The sequence below is a fragment of the Pelophylax lessonae genome (assembly GCF_965119305.1).
Source record: "Pelophylax lessonae genome assembly, chromosome: 12".
NCBI classification, from domain to species: Eukaryota; Metazoa; Chordata; class Amphibia; order Anura; family Ranidae; genus Pelophylax; species Pelophylax lessonae.
The window spans coordinates 85,605,615-85,624,399 of NC_138779.1; the positions used below are offsets into that span (position 1 = coordinate 85,605,615).

Sequence of the window (18,785 nt, forward strand, 5' to 3'; positions counted from 1 at the left end):
AAAGTGTGGAAACCTCAAAATGAATGAATGAACCAGCACCTCGCACGGGTCAATAGACTAGAACCCAACAAACAATGTAAAAATACGTGCAGCACTAGTAAAAGTGACGTAACGTGTATACAAAAAATAAACAAATATAAACATATACCACTAGTGAGAAAATGGTGAAACTAATGTATAATTAAAAAATCTGTGCATAAAAATCCAGAAAGTGTCCATATAGTAGAAAATAAACTCAACTCCAAAAGTGTAGTCGACACGGTCCTTAGGGAAAGTACCACAAGTCCCAGCATGCACGTAGAGCCAATCTTCCTGAATGCTTACAGATAAAGGCACCAATAACTGATAAAGGAATAGCCGCTTACCAAAAAATGTTGGCTTCCAAATTAATGGACAAGCCAATAGCTCTGAGGGTATTCCTCAACAGGTAAAGATCACCAATCAAATGGACTTGCAGATGGTAAACCCATTCCAGTGGACATAGAAGTAAATGAAAGAATACATAGCGTAATACAGCTTAAACAATTCTTCGTTTATTGTTAAAAGGTGCAAAAACTCCTAGGAGATCAAGCTCACCAAAAGCTGACTGCCTAATTGTCAAAGTAATGCAGTCCTGTATCACAACAAATGGCCTGGTCATGAAGGGGGATAAATCTTACAGGGGTCTAGTGGTTAAGTTAAAATGTTTTGGCGTTGATTTTGGCCCCTCACCCCTCCTTTTACTTGCCTAAACCCTTGTTTGATCCAGTTCTGAATGCCTGCAGCTCTTCCCTTTCCTCCCTTCCATGTCTCACTGGCTTTTCTGGGCCACCGGGACCCATTGGCTCCCAGTGCTGTTGATCAAAGCCAGTGATGGGGTGGGGCAAAGTCCTGACTGTCAATGGATGCAGCAGCGGGGCCTGGGCACGCATAAGTGCCCCCATGGGAAGTGACTTCCCGAGGGGTGCGCTGGACACAGGAGGGGCCAGGAAGAGGAGATTCTGGGCCGCTTTGTGCAATTCTATTGCACAGTGCAGGTATGTATAGTGGTTTGTGTGTTTTAAAAAGTTCCTTTACAAACACTTTAAACATAGGGAGGGGAACAAACATAGGCCACACTGTGTAATAAGGTACTCCTAATATCAAGTAAAGGAGATAGGGATTCAAGCTTCACTGCGCTTAAGCCAGCAGCCATAATGACGTCGCAGCTTGACTGTCAGACGCCTTTCATCACAAGGGGATATCGTTGCGGGACCCATGTTTGTTCCCCTCCCTATGCTTGTTTAATTGAGGTTGGATTTATGGATCATTGTGAGCTTTCTTATGGAGTGGTGCAGATTTAGTATAATGGGGAGCTGTGATATTTACAACCAAATGCCGAAGACTACCTATAGCTTAGCAGTCATTTCTATTAGTAAGACGCTTGTGCACTTGGTGTGGGAACAATGAAGTGGTCACTGGATTAAAGTTTGACATGTCACATTAAATTGAATGGACTATTAAAAAAAAAAAAAAAAAAAAAAAAAAAAATATATGTGTGTATATATATATATATATATATATATATATATATATATATATATATATATATATATATATATATATATATATATATATATATATATATATATATATATATATATATATATATATATATATATATATATATATATATATATATATATATATATATATATATATATATATATATTTTTTTTTTTTTTTTTTTACCCCTCACATTTTTTGCTCTTCATAAAGATGGCTATAGGAAGATTGCCAAGAACCTGAAACTGAGCTGCAGCATGGTAGCCAAGACCATACTGCGGTTTAACAGGACATTTTCCACTCAGAACAGGCCTCGTAATGGTTGACCAAAGAGGTTGAATGCGCATGCTCAGCATCATATCCAGGGGTTGTCTTTGGGAAATAGACGTATGAGTGCTGCCAGCATTTCTGCAGAGGTTGAAGGGGTGGGGGGGTCAGTCTGTCAGTGCTCAGACCATACGCCGCACACTGCATCAAATTGGACTGCATGGCTGTCCTCCCAGAAGGAAGCCTCTTCTAAAGATGATGCACAAGAAAAGCCCACAAGCAGTTTGCTGAAGACAAGCAGACTAAGGACATGGATTACTGAAACCATGTCCTGTGGTCTGATGAGACCTGGATAAACTTGTCTTTGTACTCCTCACCTGGTTGCTGCCACACACGCTCGACACCATCTGAACCAAACAAGTGTCTTACCTACAGTCAAGCATGGTGGTGGGAGTGTCATGGTCTGGGGCTGCATGAGTGCTGCCGGAACTGGGGAGCTACAGTTGATTGAGGGAACCGTGGATGCCAACATGTAATGTGACATACTGAAGCAGAGCATGATTCCCCTCCCTTCGGAGACTGGGCGGCAGGTCAGTATTCCAACAGAATGACCCCAAACACCCCTCCAAGACAACTGCCTCCTAAAGAAGCTGAGGGTAAACGTGATGGACTGGTCAAGCATATGTCCAGACCTTAACCCTATTGAGCATCTGTGGGGCATCCTCAAACAAAAGGTGGAGGAGTGCAAGGTCTCTAACATCCACCAGCTCTGTGATGTCGTCATGAAGACGTGGAAGAGGACTCCAGTGGCAACCTGTGAAGCTCTGGTGAGCTCCATGCCCAAGAGGGTTAAGGCAGTGCTGGAAAATGGTGGCCACACACAATATTGACACTTTGGGCCCAATTTGGACATTCTGACGTAGGGGTGTACTCACTTTTGTTGCCAGCAGCTTAGACATTAATGGCTGTGTTGAGTTATTTTGAGGGGACAGCAAATTTACACTGTTACACAAGCTGTACACTCACTACTTTACAGCAAATGTAATTTCTTCAGTGTTGTCACATGAAAAGATAGAATAAAATATTTACAAAAATGTGAGGGGTGTACTCTTGTGAGATAGTGTGTGTGTGTGTGTGTGTGTGTGTAATATACATATATATATATATATATATATATATATATATATATTATATGTCTTGATACTTTTGTCTTGAATTCAGACGGTTTGAACGCTGCTTCCTTTTTTGTGCAGTTTTTTAATATCTATATATTCTACTTGTAACAGTCTTCCAATACTCCATTGGTCAGACTTGTGCGGATATTCTCCCCTTGCACAACTGTTCACATGGAAGGCCCCCACCTTTCTAAGCCCCTATGCAGCTGAGAGGTGTCGGGTCACTTACACACAAAGTGTGATATTTTTTTTTTACCCCAATGCCAGGGAATGCATGAAGGTAAAAAAATAAAGTTTTGACCTATTGTAAATAGTAATCTCCTTTTAGGGAATGTCCATGACCTGACTTTAGTAGGAGGTAGCTTCTTTGGATTTTTCTTTCATGCAGAGGTGCCAAGTTGGGCTAGTCCAGTTATTTTCCTAATTACAAGCCACAAAATGGTATGCATCCATATGAGTGCCAGAAGTCAATATTGAAACTGCCCATGTTTGTACTGTGAAGTTTGAATCAGGCTTGACAATTGGGCATTACCCTGAAAGGCATTGTCAGCCTGAATGCATAGTCTGTCATGAGTTTACAGAGCGGCCATAGATGCTGCTGCTTGGCAACTCTTCAAGTGGGCCCAGCGCACTAACAACCAGGCCCTAGCAGTAACAACCCACCTCACGTTGTTAAAGAAATCATGGCATTTTTTTATACTGTGCCTCTGGGGCTGCCACCTAGGCTGGTTACAGGCTACTTTCATGTGTGGTATTGTTTTAGCTTTAATAAATTTTTCCAATTAACACTTTTCCTGCGCCCCGGTTTGTTCTGTGCTTCAACTTCCTCATTGGATTTTCTGCATCCTGGGATCCCTTGCCACTGTACAAATTGGATGCCTGTATTGCAATTGTATCCCATCTGGACACTCCCTTCCTCAGAACAATCTTCTTTCTTTGGGTTCCATTTCAACCCCTCTTGGTACGCGGTACTTGCCTTATATCTTCACTTCTCTGACCTACAATTTCGACTGGGACCAGTCCTTGTTGTCCCCTATCAAAACAAGAACCTGACTCCTCAGCGTCCTAAGACATGTTAACCCTTTGCTTCGTCTCCTGTGTTCATCCTATTGCCCTTTCCTGGCATCCCCATTGTGGGATACTCAAAACAACTTGCCTGAAGTCAGCTTTTTTGGACCCTTGTACTCAACCCTATTCAGAAGGGCCTAAAACCTGCAAGATTTGACAGGATAGATAGGGCCTCTCTGGTGTTGGTTGGTAGCGCCTCCAAATGTGGCCATCAGTGTTCATATTTAACCCTCACTGAAGTCTGCAACCTGTAGGTTGATATCCACTTGGCAACATTCACTCTGTCCAATATGGTGCAAGGTGTTGGGATATGGACCCTCTCTGAATGGCTTCTCCTTCTCTTGTTGACTCAGCATCCTTTTCAACCCCTTTCTTTCTATAGGCCTTGGCTCTGACACTAATATTTTCTGTTTGAGTTAGTAACTGGCATGACCCATCGGGCTTGTATCTTCCCCACAGGGTTGAATCTGGTTTTTGAGTGAGACTTCTTTGGACATCACTTAGACACTGGAAAAATGTGATTGGAATCTCTGTGACAGGACAAATAAGCTGGTCATTAGACTTCTCAGAGGACTACTCTCTGCATTAACCTCCTTAAAAACAATGAATTGACATCCAGCTTTCCTCAATCCTGTAGTCTGCAGCAAAGTCATCAGAGGGTCACACAGAGGTGCTCAGACTATCAATAGAGGGCTCTGTGCTCACCTGGTGGTATTACCAGGTGGAACACACTGGATCCTGCTGAAGATATCCCTTGTTGAGGTATTGTTTACGCCTGAATGCTTCCTGTGGCTGATCCACAATCTCTAGAGGAATATTCTCTGCATTGGCAATAAGTGTTTGTTTTTCTCTTTTCTTGCTCCACGGCTGTGGGTGCTTCACTGGAAAATTGTTTTGTGCTCAAGGTTAAACAGCTCCTGCAGTGTTCAATCAGCCCCTGAGACACCTTTTTGAGCACTAAAGCAAAATCTTTTTTTCTCTTACGTCCTCCGACAGTCACTGCCCATTCACACTAATGGGGTATTGCTTCCTCTCCGCAGGAGTTTCTAGGCATAAGACTTGTAAAAGTACAATTCATCTACATAGTCACACCCATGGGGGCTGTCCTAGTCCAATACCCCCCTGCAATAGCCATCCCAACTCAGTTTGTCTTCTGCCTAGCTTAGGAGTGGATAGGCTTCCCTGTGTTGAGGCTACAGTCTCAGCCTTCTTCTTTTCTCTTATTTTCTGAAAATGTCATTTTTTCTTTATATTGCTAGCTGTATTTTATCAGCGCTAGTTAGTTGGATCTTCGGATGAAGACGGCGTTTGTGGAGCTGGGAATTGAACTGACCGTCCTGGTTCTCCAGGACAGAGGGTCAGATGGAATCCCAGCCTGCCATCGAGCGTTTCGCAGGCTATGTGTTCGCCCTTGCATCGCAAACGACCCATCCCTGTCCTCAGGGATGCAGCCATGTGAGGTGGCTACCTCACTGGACACAGCATAGGTTCGTCCGTGCACTACTAGTGTCCTGCATTTGACTGGCGGCACTCCCCTGCCGCCTGAAGGTGGGGGGGTTTCCCGTTTGATATGAGGCACCCCACGCCATCGGGTACAGGTAAGTACACTCTGTGTGGGGCCTCTGTGTCTGTGGTGTCCCCTATGTCTGTGTGTTTTGCACTCCCTGGTCCCGGTCCCTGCGGGGGTTTTATTCTCTCACAGCAGCGCTGTGTGGGGTTTTGGGCGTCCCTCTCAATGTCACTTTAGGGTGCTTGGGAGGTGCAGACACATGCGGTGACCGCTGCAGGGTTAAAATCCGCCGGTCTGCCATTTTAAGTGTGGGCAGCAGTCTGGCTTCACTATGGGCGCTTATACAGCATGCTATGTAGTGTATTTTGGCGCCTTGCGCCACCATCTTGCGTGTGGCAAACGATCGTTCCGAGCACATGTCAGCGGCCATCCTGCCGAAGCCTCCCATTAGTTTCAATAGGCATCCATTTTTCCTTGGTCTGCAGCCTCAGTTCAGCCTCCGGCGGTGACATCACTTCCCTCTTTCTCACAGAGCCGACCGAAGGAGCTAGTAACACACTGGTGGGGTCCTGTCCTGCTGTTCCTTTCCTACTTGTGCAATCTTCCTGGTCAGTTTTGTCACTGCGGGGGGGTCTGTGTCTCAGTCCTTATAGCAGTGGGCTGCGGGGTCCGCGGCGCTCTTAAAGGGCCAGTACACACAAAAAAAACTTTACTTCTGCTATGGAATCCCAGGACAGCAAATTCCCATCAGCTTAGGCGGGGGATTCAGGGTAGAAAATTCAGAGGAACCTGACTAATTTGGCTGCTGTTGTGGCAACTTTGTTGTAAAAAATGGATGTGCTGATGACTGATCCCATCTCTCCAGTTTGGATTTCCGATCTACATTTTCATCCCTTTCTCCTTGTAGGGATGCCACTTGAGCACCCTATCCCCTTTAGTTAGGGATGCAGAATGCGTAAAGGTAAAAAACCTTCAGCCTTAACCTAAATTAAATCTGGCAACCCCAGTTATAGCACTTTTTTTTCTTTGGGATTACATTAATGTTAAAGGATATAGCGCTCTTGGTGAGAGTTTATATTTTTTGGTAATACGGATAGATTTTAAATCGGTTTAAATGGGCAACAGCGAAATTTAACACACATAAAGAATCTTTAATGTTGGTGGCACCAGGTTCAACACTAAGTTGGTAAACCAGCTTCATACTACTACTACAGCAGTGTTACTTCTGTACATGGTCAAATACCTCTCTAGAAATAAATCCTTGGCTGTTTGCTTTATCTTGGTACACATTAGCTTTTCTACAAGCGAACAGTTCTTCGTGTCTTCATTAATTCTCTTCTCTTCTAAACAGTTATTAAAAGCTTGGCTCCAGACTGGACCAGACTTCCTGGATGTCTTTAGCTTAGTGTATCCGTTCAGAGGCCTGTTTTGCAGAGGGTTGACATGCTGAAATGAGTCTTACTAGTTATACCTTTATTTTTTTTTCTATCTTTTTTACTGGCTAACATGACTTATACTTTTTTATAAACCTGGCCAAAAAATAAAACGTCCAAAGCCCTCTCCATTAATGTTTCGCCTGTTTCTGTATTCTTACAAAGAACTTTATTTTAGATTTACAGACCAGGTATATAACATTAAATTTTATTATTTTAATTCTGATACTAGTGCGCAAGTTTGCTTATTATGTTAGGGGGATAAATACTTTTAATTTGCACTTGCATTGATATATCTTTTATGTGCCTTAACCACTTGCCAACCAGTTGCCGTAGTTAGACAACGGCAGCTCGGCTCTGTCCCGCGAAACAATGTATACCTGTATGCCATCTCGCAGGACAGCTAGTGGGGGTGGAGTCAATCATCGGGTCCGGCGGCTGCGATGTCCGCTGGGCACCCGTGGTCGCTTCCTGTGGAGACAGAATGGCGGTCTGCCGATGTAAATACGGCAGACCGCTGTTCTGTCAGTAATGAACACAGGAATCCTGTGTTCCTCCTCTTTTGGAACACAGGTCTGTTTATCCAGCAAGCCCGCACCCCCCTAGGAACACATTAAACACTTTGATCGCCCCTCCGGGAGGATCTGCTGTCTCAGGGGCCAATCTTCCATCCTACTTTACAGTGGCTGTCTTCGACGGCTTGACTGTTGAAAGCCAGGTGCTGAAGGACAGGGGTTTATCTGCTTCAGTGATTCCCACTCTGCTAAAAGCGAGGAAGACTACTTCCAGCAAGATTTATCATTGTACGTGGAAGTCGTATATTGCGTGGTGTGAGTCTCTTGGGACCCACCCTCGCTCCTATTCGGTGGCTCTGATCTTGGCTTTCCTTCAACGGGGAGTTGATCAAAAGTTGGCCTTGAGTACTATCAAGGGTCAGGTCTCAGCCATGGCTATTTTCTTCCAGAGGCCATTGGCCCCTGGGGGTGCGATACTTGGTACCTCTGGTGTGACCTCCGCTACTGCCATGGGATCTTAATTTGGTGCTGTCGGTTCTCCAGAGGCCTTCCTTTGAGACTATTCGGGAGGTCCCCCTGCTTACCTTGTTTTAGAAGGTGGCTTTCTTGGTGGCTATCACTTCTGCGCGTAGGGTGTCTGAACTGGCAGCGCTGTCCTGTCCTGTCCTCCCTATCTGGTGGTTCACAAGGACACAGTGGTACTTCGGCCGGATCCGTCTTTCCTGCCGAAGGTGGTTTCCAGTTTTCACCTGAATGAGAACATCGTGTTATCCTTCCTTGTGCTCTAAGCCTAAACATCCTAAGGAATTTGCTCTGCATACCCTCGATGTTAAGGCGATCAGGGTGTATTTGGTGTCTACCGTGTCTTTTCGCAAGTCTGACTCGCTCTTTGTGCTCACGGATGGCACGAAGAAGGGGCTGCCTGCGTCTGCTGCGACTATTTCCATATGGATCAGACAGTGGTGCAGGCCTATTCCATTAGGGGCAAGGTTCCACCCTTCCCTGTCAAGGCACACTCTTAGGGCGCTTAGTGATTGCTGGGCTTTTCGCCATGGGGCGTCTGTGCTTCAGGTGTGCAAGGCGGCAACCTGATCGTCTGTTCACACCTTTACCAAAGCCTCTGCGGATGCCTCCTTTGGCCGCAAGGTTTTGCAGGCTGCAGTTTCGGGGGGCCTCCTGGCCTTCCTTGAGGGTGTTTTTTTTTCTGTTGGTTTTCAGGAGGACCTCATCTGGTTGTTCTGATGTGTCCTGTGTTGCCTGGTTGGCCATGTTGCCCTTGGACTGTTTTCTTCTGGTACCCACCCCTCATTTTGGTACTGCTTTGGGACGTCGGAGGACTGCGTCCGTCAATGAACGATGGAGAAAACTAGATTTTTGACTTTACCGTAAAATCCTTTTTCTCTAGGATCTCATTTTTTTTTGAGTGGGTTGGTGTACTTTTTTCTGACACTGCTTTGATACAAAACTGGAATACCATGCAGGAAGAGAGGGTAAATTCCCAGGTGACTGTCCATAGGCGTAGCCAGAAATTGTTTCTGCCTAGTGCCCTACTCCTGTAGGGGGTGGTATTGCCCTACTGATGTGCATCAGAAGACTGCGTCCGTCAATAAACCTGGATTTTACGGTAAGTCAAAAATCCATTTTTTTCCAATGTAGAATTAGTATCTTAGGTACATAAAATAACAGTATACTAAGCAAAGTGTGTGTGGCCCTGGTGGGTGCCAGAGCTGCCTCCAAGACCAAGGAGGCAAACTGTCACCGATCACTTGACAGTACCAAAAAGTATGCCCGAAGGTAGCCGGGGAGTGCACACCACCAACACTCTGCTGAGACCTGGGGGTAAATATTGGACAAATTTGCTGGGGTATAATATATTCTTTGTAGACCCTTGGAATTTAAATAACCTGTCTCTTGCCGACACTAAATGAGTAAAGGGAGAACTCCACATATCCCAGTCCTCCCCTTTTTTAAGTCTGGGACCTCCACCCATTTCTCCTTACATTTAGTTATCAAAGGAGGGGGAACAGGGAAGAGTTCTTTGTAAAGTTCGGAAAGGGGCTTTTTAAGGGCATCATCCTGTATTCTATTCTTCCAAAGTTAATGCCTTGACCTCCACTCTAGTTGAGCCGAACTGGGAGACAAAAGCATGCCGTAACTGAAGGTCATTTTTACTGCAATTACTATGTAGCCCAGGAATCATGAACTGGCAGCTAATTTTTTATTTTTTTGCAACCTGAAAGAGAAACACATAATGCACCGCATACTAGCTCATTATTGAATACTTACCTTAGAACGAGCCTCCGCCGTGCCGCCCGCTTACCTGCATGACGGGCGACATGTCCAGTCGCCTGTCTTCCAGGATCACAGCATTCGGCCATCTGGCCGGAGCCGTGGTGACGTCACTCCTGCGCATGCGCGCGGCAGCCGACGGTCACGGCACGGGGCTCTGAAGGCACGGCACCAGCGGCCGTTCCTTCAGAGCGCATGCGCCAGTGATGTCACTGGCTGCATGTAAGGTAAATATCTCCTAAACGGTACATGTTTAGGAGATATTTACAGTTCCTATAGGTAAGCCTTATCATAGGCTTACCTATAGGTAAAAGTTGCAGAGGAGGGTTTACTTCCTCTTTAATATTAGATTGCCTTTCAATTAGTATCTGCGTGAATTGCTGATTAGGCCCAATGTAGCATTAAAGTGGTTCTAAAGGCACAACATATTTTACCTTTAAGGACCAGTTCACACCATAAACGCAATCCAGATGCAATTTCAGATGCATTTCTGCATGCGCTTTTTTTATGCGTTCCAATGCGTTTGATGCTTTTTAGTAGGCGTTTCTTATGCAGTCCAGTGCATTTTTTTTTTCCCCCCTGTTTTTTTCTTAACCTTAAATAGGGACATGTGTGTTAAATAGGGACACATGTGTTTGTTGTATCGCCCCCTTATACTTGCTGAGCCCTCCCTCGAACCGACGTTCTGAAGCTGCACTGGTCTCTCTCTCCCCTTAAGGACTCATTGAGAGCAGTCCATCAAATTCTGTGATGAGGGGGCAGGGCTGAGCCACGCTCTGTGTGTGTGTGTGTGTGTGTGTGTGTGTGTGTGTGTGTGTGTGTGTGTGTGTATATGTATCTATAGACTCATGCAACCTGACTCGAACGAGCCCGCAGATGTTTTCTCGAACTGGTCTAATGTCTTGTCTTGAATTTAAATGTATTAATCTCTAATTGTATTTCCTTATTTTACAGGATGCCAGGAAAGCATGTGCAGATGCCACTCTGGCTCAGGTAAACATTTCCCTATGCTTTACCTTACTGTTCTCATTTCATAGGAAGTCTAAAGCATTTATTTTGGTGTATTCAACGGTTTTGTTCTCTTATTCTAGATCACAGCCAATATTGATCCAGTAGGTCGAATTCAGATGCGCACTAGACGTACCCTGAGGGGACACCTTGCTAAAATCTATGCTATGCACTGGGGCACAGATTCCAGGTAAGTGTGGCTATGGAATTTCTGTACCTGCATGTGGCAGGGCCATTGTTACTTGAAGCATACTCTACAAAACTTGTGCTTAGCTGTTTAATCACACATTTCTGGGATTCCATTCCTACTTATACAGGCATGCAAATGGGTTTAAGAACAGATAATGTATAAATCATGAGGTACTTGGTAATACTAAAGGGTAAATTGTACCTGCTAAGGTAGTTTTGCCTGACTGGCTTCCCCTGTTCGAACGTTCTTTCTCTTTCGTTCATTGAGTGACACTGCTCTCCATTATTCAGAACCACGTGGTTATATTGCCCCCTACAGGAGTAGGACACTAGGCAAAAGAAAGACTTGACTGTGTCTATGGGCAGTCCTAGGTGGTATACATCACCCCTCTCTGCTGTAGGCCTTAATTTTTTTTCTGCCTAGTCAGGCGTAAGGACCTAGTTCCCTGCCAGGATCTCTGGTCCTGACCACCTTTTTTTTTTTCCTTTTTTTTAAATGGCTTTTTCTCTTTCCTTTATTGACTAACACAGCTCTTCAGCATTCTGGAACCATTGGGTTATACTGCCCCCTAAAGGGGTAAGACTAGGCAGAAAAAACTGGACTTTACCTTTGGGCAGTCCGTGGTGGTATACTCTCCCCCTCTGTGCTATAGGTCTTCAGTTTTTTTTCTGCCTAGTCAGGAGTAAGGACCTAGTTCCTTGCTGTGATCTCTGGTCCTGGCAATTTTTTTTTTTTCTTTTTTAATTGGCTTTTTTTTTTTTTTTTTTTTTTACTGCGAGATCTACAATCAGCTGCCAGACTGGGCGATGGGCTGGATAATCTAGATCCAGTGGTCACCCCCAGAAGTACTTTTCTTCCGCAGGCTGGTAAGGAACCTCATCGGAGACTTGGCCTGTCCTCTGCTCACAAGGTTTTTCCTCCCTCAGGGTCCACCAACAAGGGTTCAAAGCCTTTCAAGTCCTCCTCGAGGGTTTCAAGCGACCCTGGTCTGGAAAGCTGAGAGAGGAATTCTCTAGACCCACGGGCAATCCTCCTTCAGCATGAAGGTGCGCCCTCCCCGGTACCTGGGGTGGGGGGTACGTCTTCGCAGGTTTCTGGGCCCCTGGACCTCCTTGGTACAAGACAAATGGGTCCAGAAAGTTAGTCCTGCTACAAGATCAAATTTTGTTCTTACCCTCCGGAAAGGTTCTTTCCTTCCAATGTGTGCATGTCCCTGGGCTGATTGCAAGCTCTTTGGGGTGGTACAAGACCTGCTTCAGGGGGTGATTGTGCAGGTTCTGACCTTGGAACGGTTTCAGGTTTTTTATTCAAACCTGTTCACTGTCCCAAAGAAAGAGGGCGAGGTGTGTGTGATTCAGGACCTCAAGGCCCTAAACTGTTTTATGGGTACAGAAGGTGGTGGCATCCCTACATCAGGGGGATTTTCTTGCCTTTATCGACATCAAGGGTGCTTACTTGCACATTCCAATGTGCCCAGCACCAACACTTCCTCTGCTTTGCTGTAGGAGAGGAGCCGGAAATGTTGGCCCCAGTTTTGGCATTGCTACATCAGCGGGGGATTGCGATACTGGGTTACCTGGACGACCTGCTCTTGCGAGCTTAGTCCTCCGCTGCTCTGGTGGACGACGTGGAGATCACTATAAAGACCCTGAGGGAATTTGGTTGGCTTCTGAATTACCAGAAGTCTGCTCTCATTCCATCCAGAAAATTGGATTATCTGTGTCTTTGGACAAGTGTCCAAAGTCTCTGGACACACAGACCTGGCTGAGCCGGGAAACCAAAGGGTCTCTGGTCTGGTTGCTTTGCTCTCCGGCTCTTCGTCAGGGCAAATCGTTTCTCCCCTTGTATTGGACAGTGGTCGCCGCAGATGCCAGTTTGTCCAGGTGGGAAGGTGTCCTGGGTCTGAGCTCCGCTCAGGGTGTTAGGACCCTGGAAGAGTCCAGACTACCGATGAATTGAATGTCTTGGAACTCTAAACGTTCAGGCTGTGCCCAAATCACTGGACAGATCGACTTCAAGGGTTCTAGTGCAGATTCACTCAGTCAATGCCACGGCAGTAGCTTATGTCAGTCGCCAGGGCGGAACAAAAAGTGTGTTGGCAGCTCTGGAAGTAGCCGGCATTTTCTGGTGGGCAGAACACTTCGTTCTGGCCCCCTCCACATCAGATTTCTTCATCAGATGTCTTCGGTGGGGCACCCCCCAAGGTGGATCTGTTGAGTCGTAACACCAACAGGTTTGTGGCAAGGTCGCGGGTCAGTCCTCTTCATCAGGGTGACTTTCTTGCTTCTATCCACATCAAGGATGCTTACCTGCACATTCCAACATGTGCCCAACACCAGTGCTTCCTCTATTTTGCTTAAGGAGAGGAGCGTTCTCAGTTTTTAACATTACCCTTTGGTCCTGCCTCGGCTCCTTGGGTCTTCACAGAAGTGTTGGCCCTGGTTCTGGTGTTGCTATGTCAGCGTCAGCATGGGATTGTGGTACTTGGCTATCTGGACAACCTCCTCCTGCGAGCAGAGTCCTCTGGTGCCCTGATGGGACGATGAGGAGATCATTATACAGACCCTGAAGGAGTTAGATTGGCTGCAGAAGGCTGCTCTGATTCCATCCAGAAAATTGGATTATCTGGTTCTGATTCTGGATTCAGCTCTAGCCAAAGTGTTCCTTCTGAACAAAATCCAGAAGTTGCATGCTGCAAGTTATTCTACTGCTGTCCAACAGGTGGTCCTCCCTCCAGACTTGCATGTGGGTGCTGGGCCTATTGGCATCTACCATTGAGACAGTTCCGCTTGCACAGTTCTATACGAGGTCCCTTCAAAGCGAGATCCTGGCAAAATGGGATAAGTGTCCGAGGTTTTCTGGACAATCAGATTTGGCTGGGCTGGGAAACCATGGGGTCCCTGGTCTGGTGGCTTTGCTCTTCGGCAGGGCAAGGCAAATCCTTTCTCCCTTTGTATTGGACAGTGGTCACCAAGGATGCCACTCTCTGGATGTGGAGGTGTCCTGGGACTGGGCTCCACTCAGGGTTGTTGGGCGGTGGAAGAGTCCAGACTACCGATCAATGACTTGGAATTTTGGGCGTCAGGCTGTACCTGAAACAATGGACAGCTCGTCTCTGGGGGCTCCGGGTACAGATCCTGTCGGAAAATGCCACGGTTGTGTGTCAATCACCAGGGCGGAACAAAGTGTTTTTGCAGCCCTGGAAGTAGCCGTCATTCTCCGGTGGGCAGAACGCTTCATTCTGGCACTCTACGCCGTACACATTCCATTAGTGGAAAACTGGCAGGTGGACTATCTGTCAGCAGGCATTTGACCCAGGAGGGGGGAGTGGTCCCTTTACCTTGAAGTGTTTCAGATAGGTCTTCGGTGGGTTACTCCCGAGGTGGAGCTGTTGGCGTTCCGGGTCAACAGGAAGATAACGAGGTGTGTGGCAAGGTCACGGGATCCTCTGGCAGACACCAGACGCTCTGGTGGCTCAATGATGCCAGTATTGTCTGATCTAAGTTTTTCCTCCTTTTAAGCTTCTGCCACGGCTATTGCGCAGGATCGAGGCTGAAGGTTTTCTGGTCATTCTAGCTACCCCAGAGTGGTCTTGCCAGTCTTGGTACGCCGACCTTTCCAGCTCGGGTGGTGAGTCTCTGGGGGTACATTATCCTTCCTCTGCTGTATACAGTGCCGCGGGTGCACTGATTCTTGTGGTGCCACAGGGGAAGGGGCTTCCCATTTTTTTATTTTAAAAAAATTAAAATTTTCTTTGCCGAGCAGCGTGGTTTCACTTAACCCTTCATGGTCATGGAGCCTGTGGAGCACATTTCACCACCCGATCCACTCCTTGAAGCTCCGGGAACCTCTGGGTCTGTCTGCCCTGGCAGCCCTGCAGTCCCTAGTAACCAAAGTATATATGGCCCTGCAAAGACATCCCCCCCCCCCCCCCCTCACCTGTATCCTCTGCTTCCTTAGATTCGGAGGTGGTTTTGGCCGCCGCGGACAAGAGTCAGCCCACTGGGTCTGCGTCCACGCACGGTGAGTGTTCGATTAGTGAGGATGAATCCTCCTCCTCTGCAGCCACGCATAAAAAAGCGCTGGTGAAGGCCCCGATTGTAAAGTTGTAGGACTCAACTGCTGCTGAGTCTGTGACGCTGGTGCAATTTGGCACCCTCAAATCTTCCAAGGTGAATAAGGTTTTTCCCTTTTCTGTCTATTTTTATGAGATCGTCACTAGTCAGTGGGGTTAAAATATTTAAGTGCTTTGCTAGAAGATATCCCTTTTGAGGAGTCTCTTCTGAAGAAACGGACGGTTCCACCGTCGGACTCCCAGGTTTACCAGGCTGAATAAGACCACACTTTTGCCAATGGAAGATTCCCCATCTTTTTACGTACCCCGTAGACAAAGCTGAGGCTCTGGTCCAGGACCTCTTCAATGTGGCTGGTTCAATTTTAAGACCAGTGTTTGCCATCACCTTTGTATCCCAGACCTTAACGGAACGGGCTAAGGTTTTGCGCCAGGATCTGGAGGGGAGTCGCATCCTTCTGAGCTGGTGGATCAGTTGATCTAAAGGTTACAGTATATTTGTGATACATGCCTGGTTTCTCCCCGCTCCTTTCCTGTGTCTCGCCTGTTGGAGTGTCGACAATTGGGTTTAGATCAACGTTTAGCTCTTGGCACCATCAAGAGCCAGATCTCCGCCTTGGTTTTTTTTTTCCAAATGCCGCTGGCGGCGAAGTCTTTGGTTCACACTTTTGTGCAGGGAGGTCGCCATCTGGCTCCTCCGGTATGATCCTTGGTACCTCCGCGGTATCTCCATTTGGTTCTGTCGGTGGTTCAAAGGCCTCCCTTTTAAATATTTGGGGAAATTCCTCTGCTCACCCTGTCGCAGAAGGTGGCTTTCTTTTTGGCTATTACTACCGCACGTCGTGTGTCGGAGTTGGCTGCGTTGTCTTGTTGGTTACCTTACTTGGGGATTCATAGGGACAAAGTGGTGGTACAACCCTGTCAGGCATTCCTTCCTAAGGTTGTCTCGGGGTTTCATTTGAATGAAGACATTGTACCGTCACTATGTCCTAAAGCCTAAACATCTTAAGGAAATTGCCTTAAATTCCTTAGCTGTGGTATGGGCGATTCGGGTTTACCTGGCAGGGACTGAACCAATTAGGAAGTCAGATTCTTTGTTCTTGCAGATGGCAGGCCGCCTCTGCTGCGACCATTTGCAAGTGGATCAGGCAGACGGTGGTGCAGGCCTATTCCATTAAGGGTCAGGTTCCTCCTTTCCCCGTTAAAGCGCATTCTACAAGGGAGCTTAGTGCCTCCTGGGCCTTCCGTCATTAGGAGTCAGTGGTTCAGGTGTGCAAGGCGGCTACGTGGTCATCTGTACACACATTCACTAATTTTATAAGGTGATGTATTTGCATCTTCGGATGCGGCGTTTGGCTGCAAAGTATTGCAGGCTGCGGTTAGAGGCTTCTGCTTCTTGAGGGTGTAGTTTTTTTCTTTTTTTCTGGTGGTGAGCTCCAGTTACTAGTTGAGCTCATATTTTTACCTGGTTGGCTATGTTTAGCCTTGTTGGGAATTCTACATGTTGCTGTGTTTTTCCCACACCTCATATTGATGCTGCTTTGGGACAACCCAAGGGTCAAAGATATGGAGCGGTGTCCCTCAGTGAACGAAAGAAAACTGGATTTTTGTCTTACCGTAAAATCCTTTTCTCTGAGATTCACTGACACAGCACCCGCCCCTTTGTAGGGTTGACTTGTATGTTCTTTTGACACCATTTCTTACAAACTGAAGTCCTATAGCAGGAAGTGCTGATATACCCTCTGGGACTGCCTCAGGGTTGTAGCCAAAGACACGAAGCTGTGTCCGTTAGTGAACCTCAGAGAAAAGGATTTTACGGTAAGACAAAAATCCAGTTTTTTGTATTTACCGTAAATTGCGTTTCTCTTCATTGACACACAGCACACCCATACCTTTATGGAAATGTAATACTTTTGACACTGCTTGTTACTGAAAGGCCTATAGCATGGAGGGGGATGTATACCACCTAGGAATGTCCATAGACGTAGCCAAGTCTTTTTTTTTTTTTCTTCTGCCTAGTGTCCTACTCCTGTAGGGGGCAATATAATTCTGTGGTTCTGAGTAATGGAGAGCTGTGTCTGTCAATGAACTGCTCAATGAAAAATGGATTTTACATTAAGTACAAAAATCCCATTTCTCTTTAGTTGATTGACAAACGCCGCTCCTGATTCTTAACCATTGGGATATACTGCCCCCCTACAGGAGTAGGTTACTAGGCATAAAAAAAATTGATTATGCCTACGGGCAGTCCCAGGGGGTATACACCCACTCTCAGCTATAGGCATTCAGTTTTTTTTCTACCTAGTCAGGGGTAAAGACCTAGTTCCTTGCTGGGATCTCTGGTCCGGCAATTTTTTCATAATAAATGGAATTTTTTTCCTCCTTTTTTCTTTATTCCTGGTATTTACAATCAAGTGCCGGACTGGACGACAAACTGGATAATGTAGATCCTTTGGGTTCCCCCCCCCCAGTCTGGCCAGCGTGCGCATGCAGACACCAGCTCCGCGCTAGGTTGGCCATGACATAGCTCTGCGAGTTAAACGTCTTGCGAGGGCGCATAAAAACTGGCTACGGTCTTAGTCGCAGTGTTTCCTCCCGGCCAACAGCACCTACATTACGATGGAGTGGTGTCCTGTCCAAAGTGGTGCTCACCCTGTTTCGGCTGTGGTGAGTAGTTGTCCTGTCCTATCCCTGGAGGGTTTTTGGGGCGCCGTGTTCCCCTCCCTGGGACAGTGGGTTCGCCCCCCAAGCCCCTCAAAAATTTCAGTGATCACTGTGGGACTATTAGGGTACCCTGCCTCCGCGTCCCCCTGGGTGGCTCCTTTTACCGGGGCTTTTTCCTATTATGCCCTCTATGGAGGGTGACCCCCTTGTTTTTTGTGGAGGTCCAGTAGGTGGTCCATTTGTGGGCCCTTTGTGGGCATTCCCTCTGCGGGATCGCAGTTGGCCTCCCCTGATTGTTATATTTTCAGGGTGAGCTTTGGTATATAGCGACCCTATTGGGTCTGCGTCCACTCACCCTGCCCTGAGTGCTCAGATAGCGACCATTCCTCTACTGCTCTAGCCGCGAATGAAAAGATGGTGGATGCACTTGTGTCAGTGCGTGACATTTTGAAATTGGATGTTGTGGCTGATGCGGCATCGAAGGCGCTGGTCCCTTTTTTGGCACCCACAGGCCCTCCAAAGCGGCAAGGGTATTCCCTTTTCCGCTCACTTTGACCATATTGCCACAAAATAGTGGGGTTGTCCAAAATGCAGTGGTTCCTAAGCGCTTTTTGCTTGCGGTGTCCTTATGAGGATAACTGCATTAAAGGTGGACGGTCCCACCTGTAGTGGACTCGTCTGTTTAAAGGTTGAATAAAGCTACCTTCATTCCGGTTGATGAGTCCCCGGCCTTTAAACATCCGGGTGATAGGTGGGTCACTGGGATTTTTGACTTGCCGTAAAATCCATTCCTCTGATGTTCATTGACGGACACAGCACCCACGCCTCTGTGGAGTTGGCATTCTTCTGACACTGCTTGTAACAAAACTGAGTGCCTATAGCTGAGAGTGGGTGTATACCCCCTGGGACTGCCCATGGGCGTAGTCAAGCTTTTTCCTGCCTAGTGTCCCACTCCTGTAGGGGTAGTATAACCCAATGGTTAGGAATCTGGAGCGGTCGTTCAATGAACATCTGAGAAATGAATTTTATGGTAAGTCAAAAATCCAATTTTTCCTGTTCAGCCAGTTGCC

General features: G+C 46.7%; 1 protein-coding gene across 1 annotated transcript in view; it reads left to right on the plus strand.

The window, feature by feature from the left end:
* The window catches only part of GNB1 (G protein subunit beta 1), a 182,564-nt gene that overhangs the window by 67,025 nt on the left and 96,754 nt on the right, over positions 1-18,785 (plus strand). The window contains exons 3-4 of the mRNA XM_082274342.1: positions 10,736-10,774; positions 10,873-10,979. Of these exons, the coding sequence (XP_082130468.1) occupies positions 10,736-10,774; positions 10,873-10,979 (146 nt within the window). The remainder of the gene's footprint in view (positions 1-10,735; positions 10,775-10,872; positions 10,980-18,785) is intronic.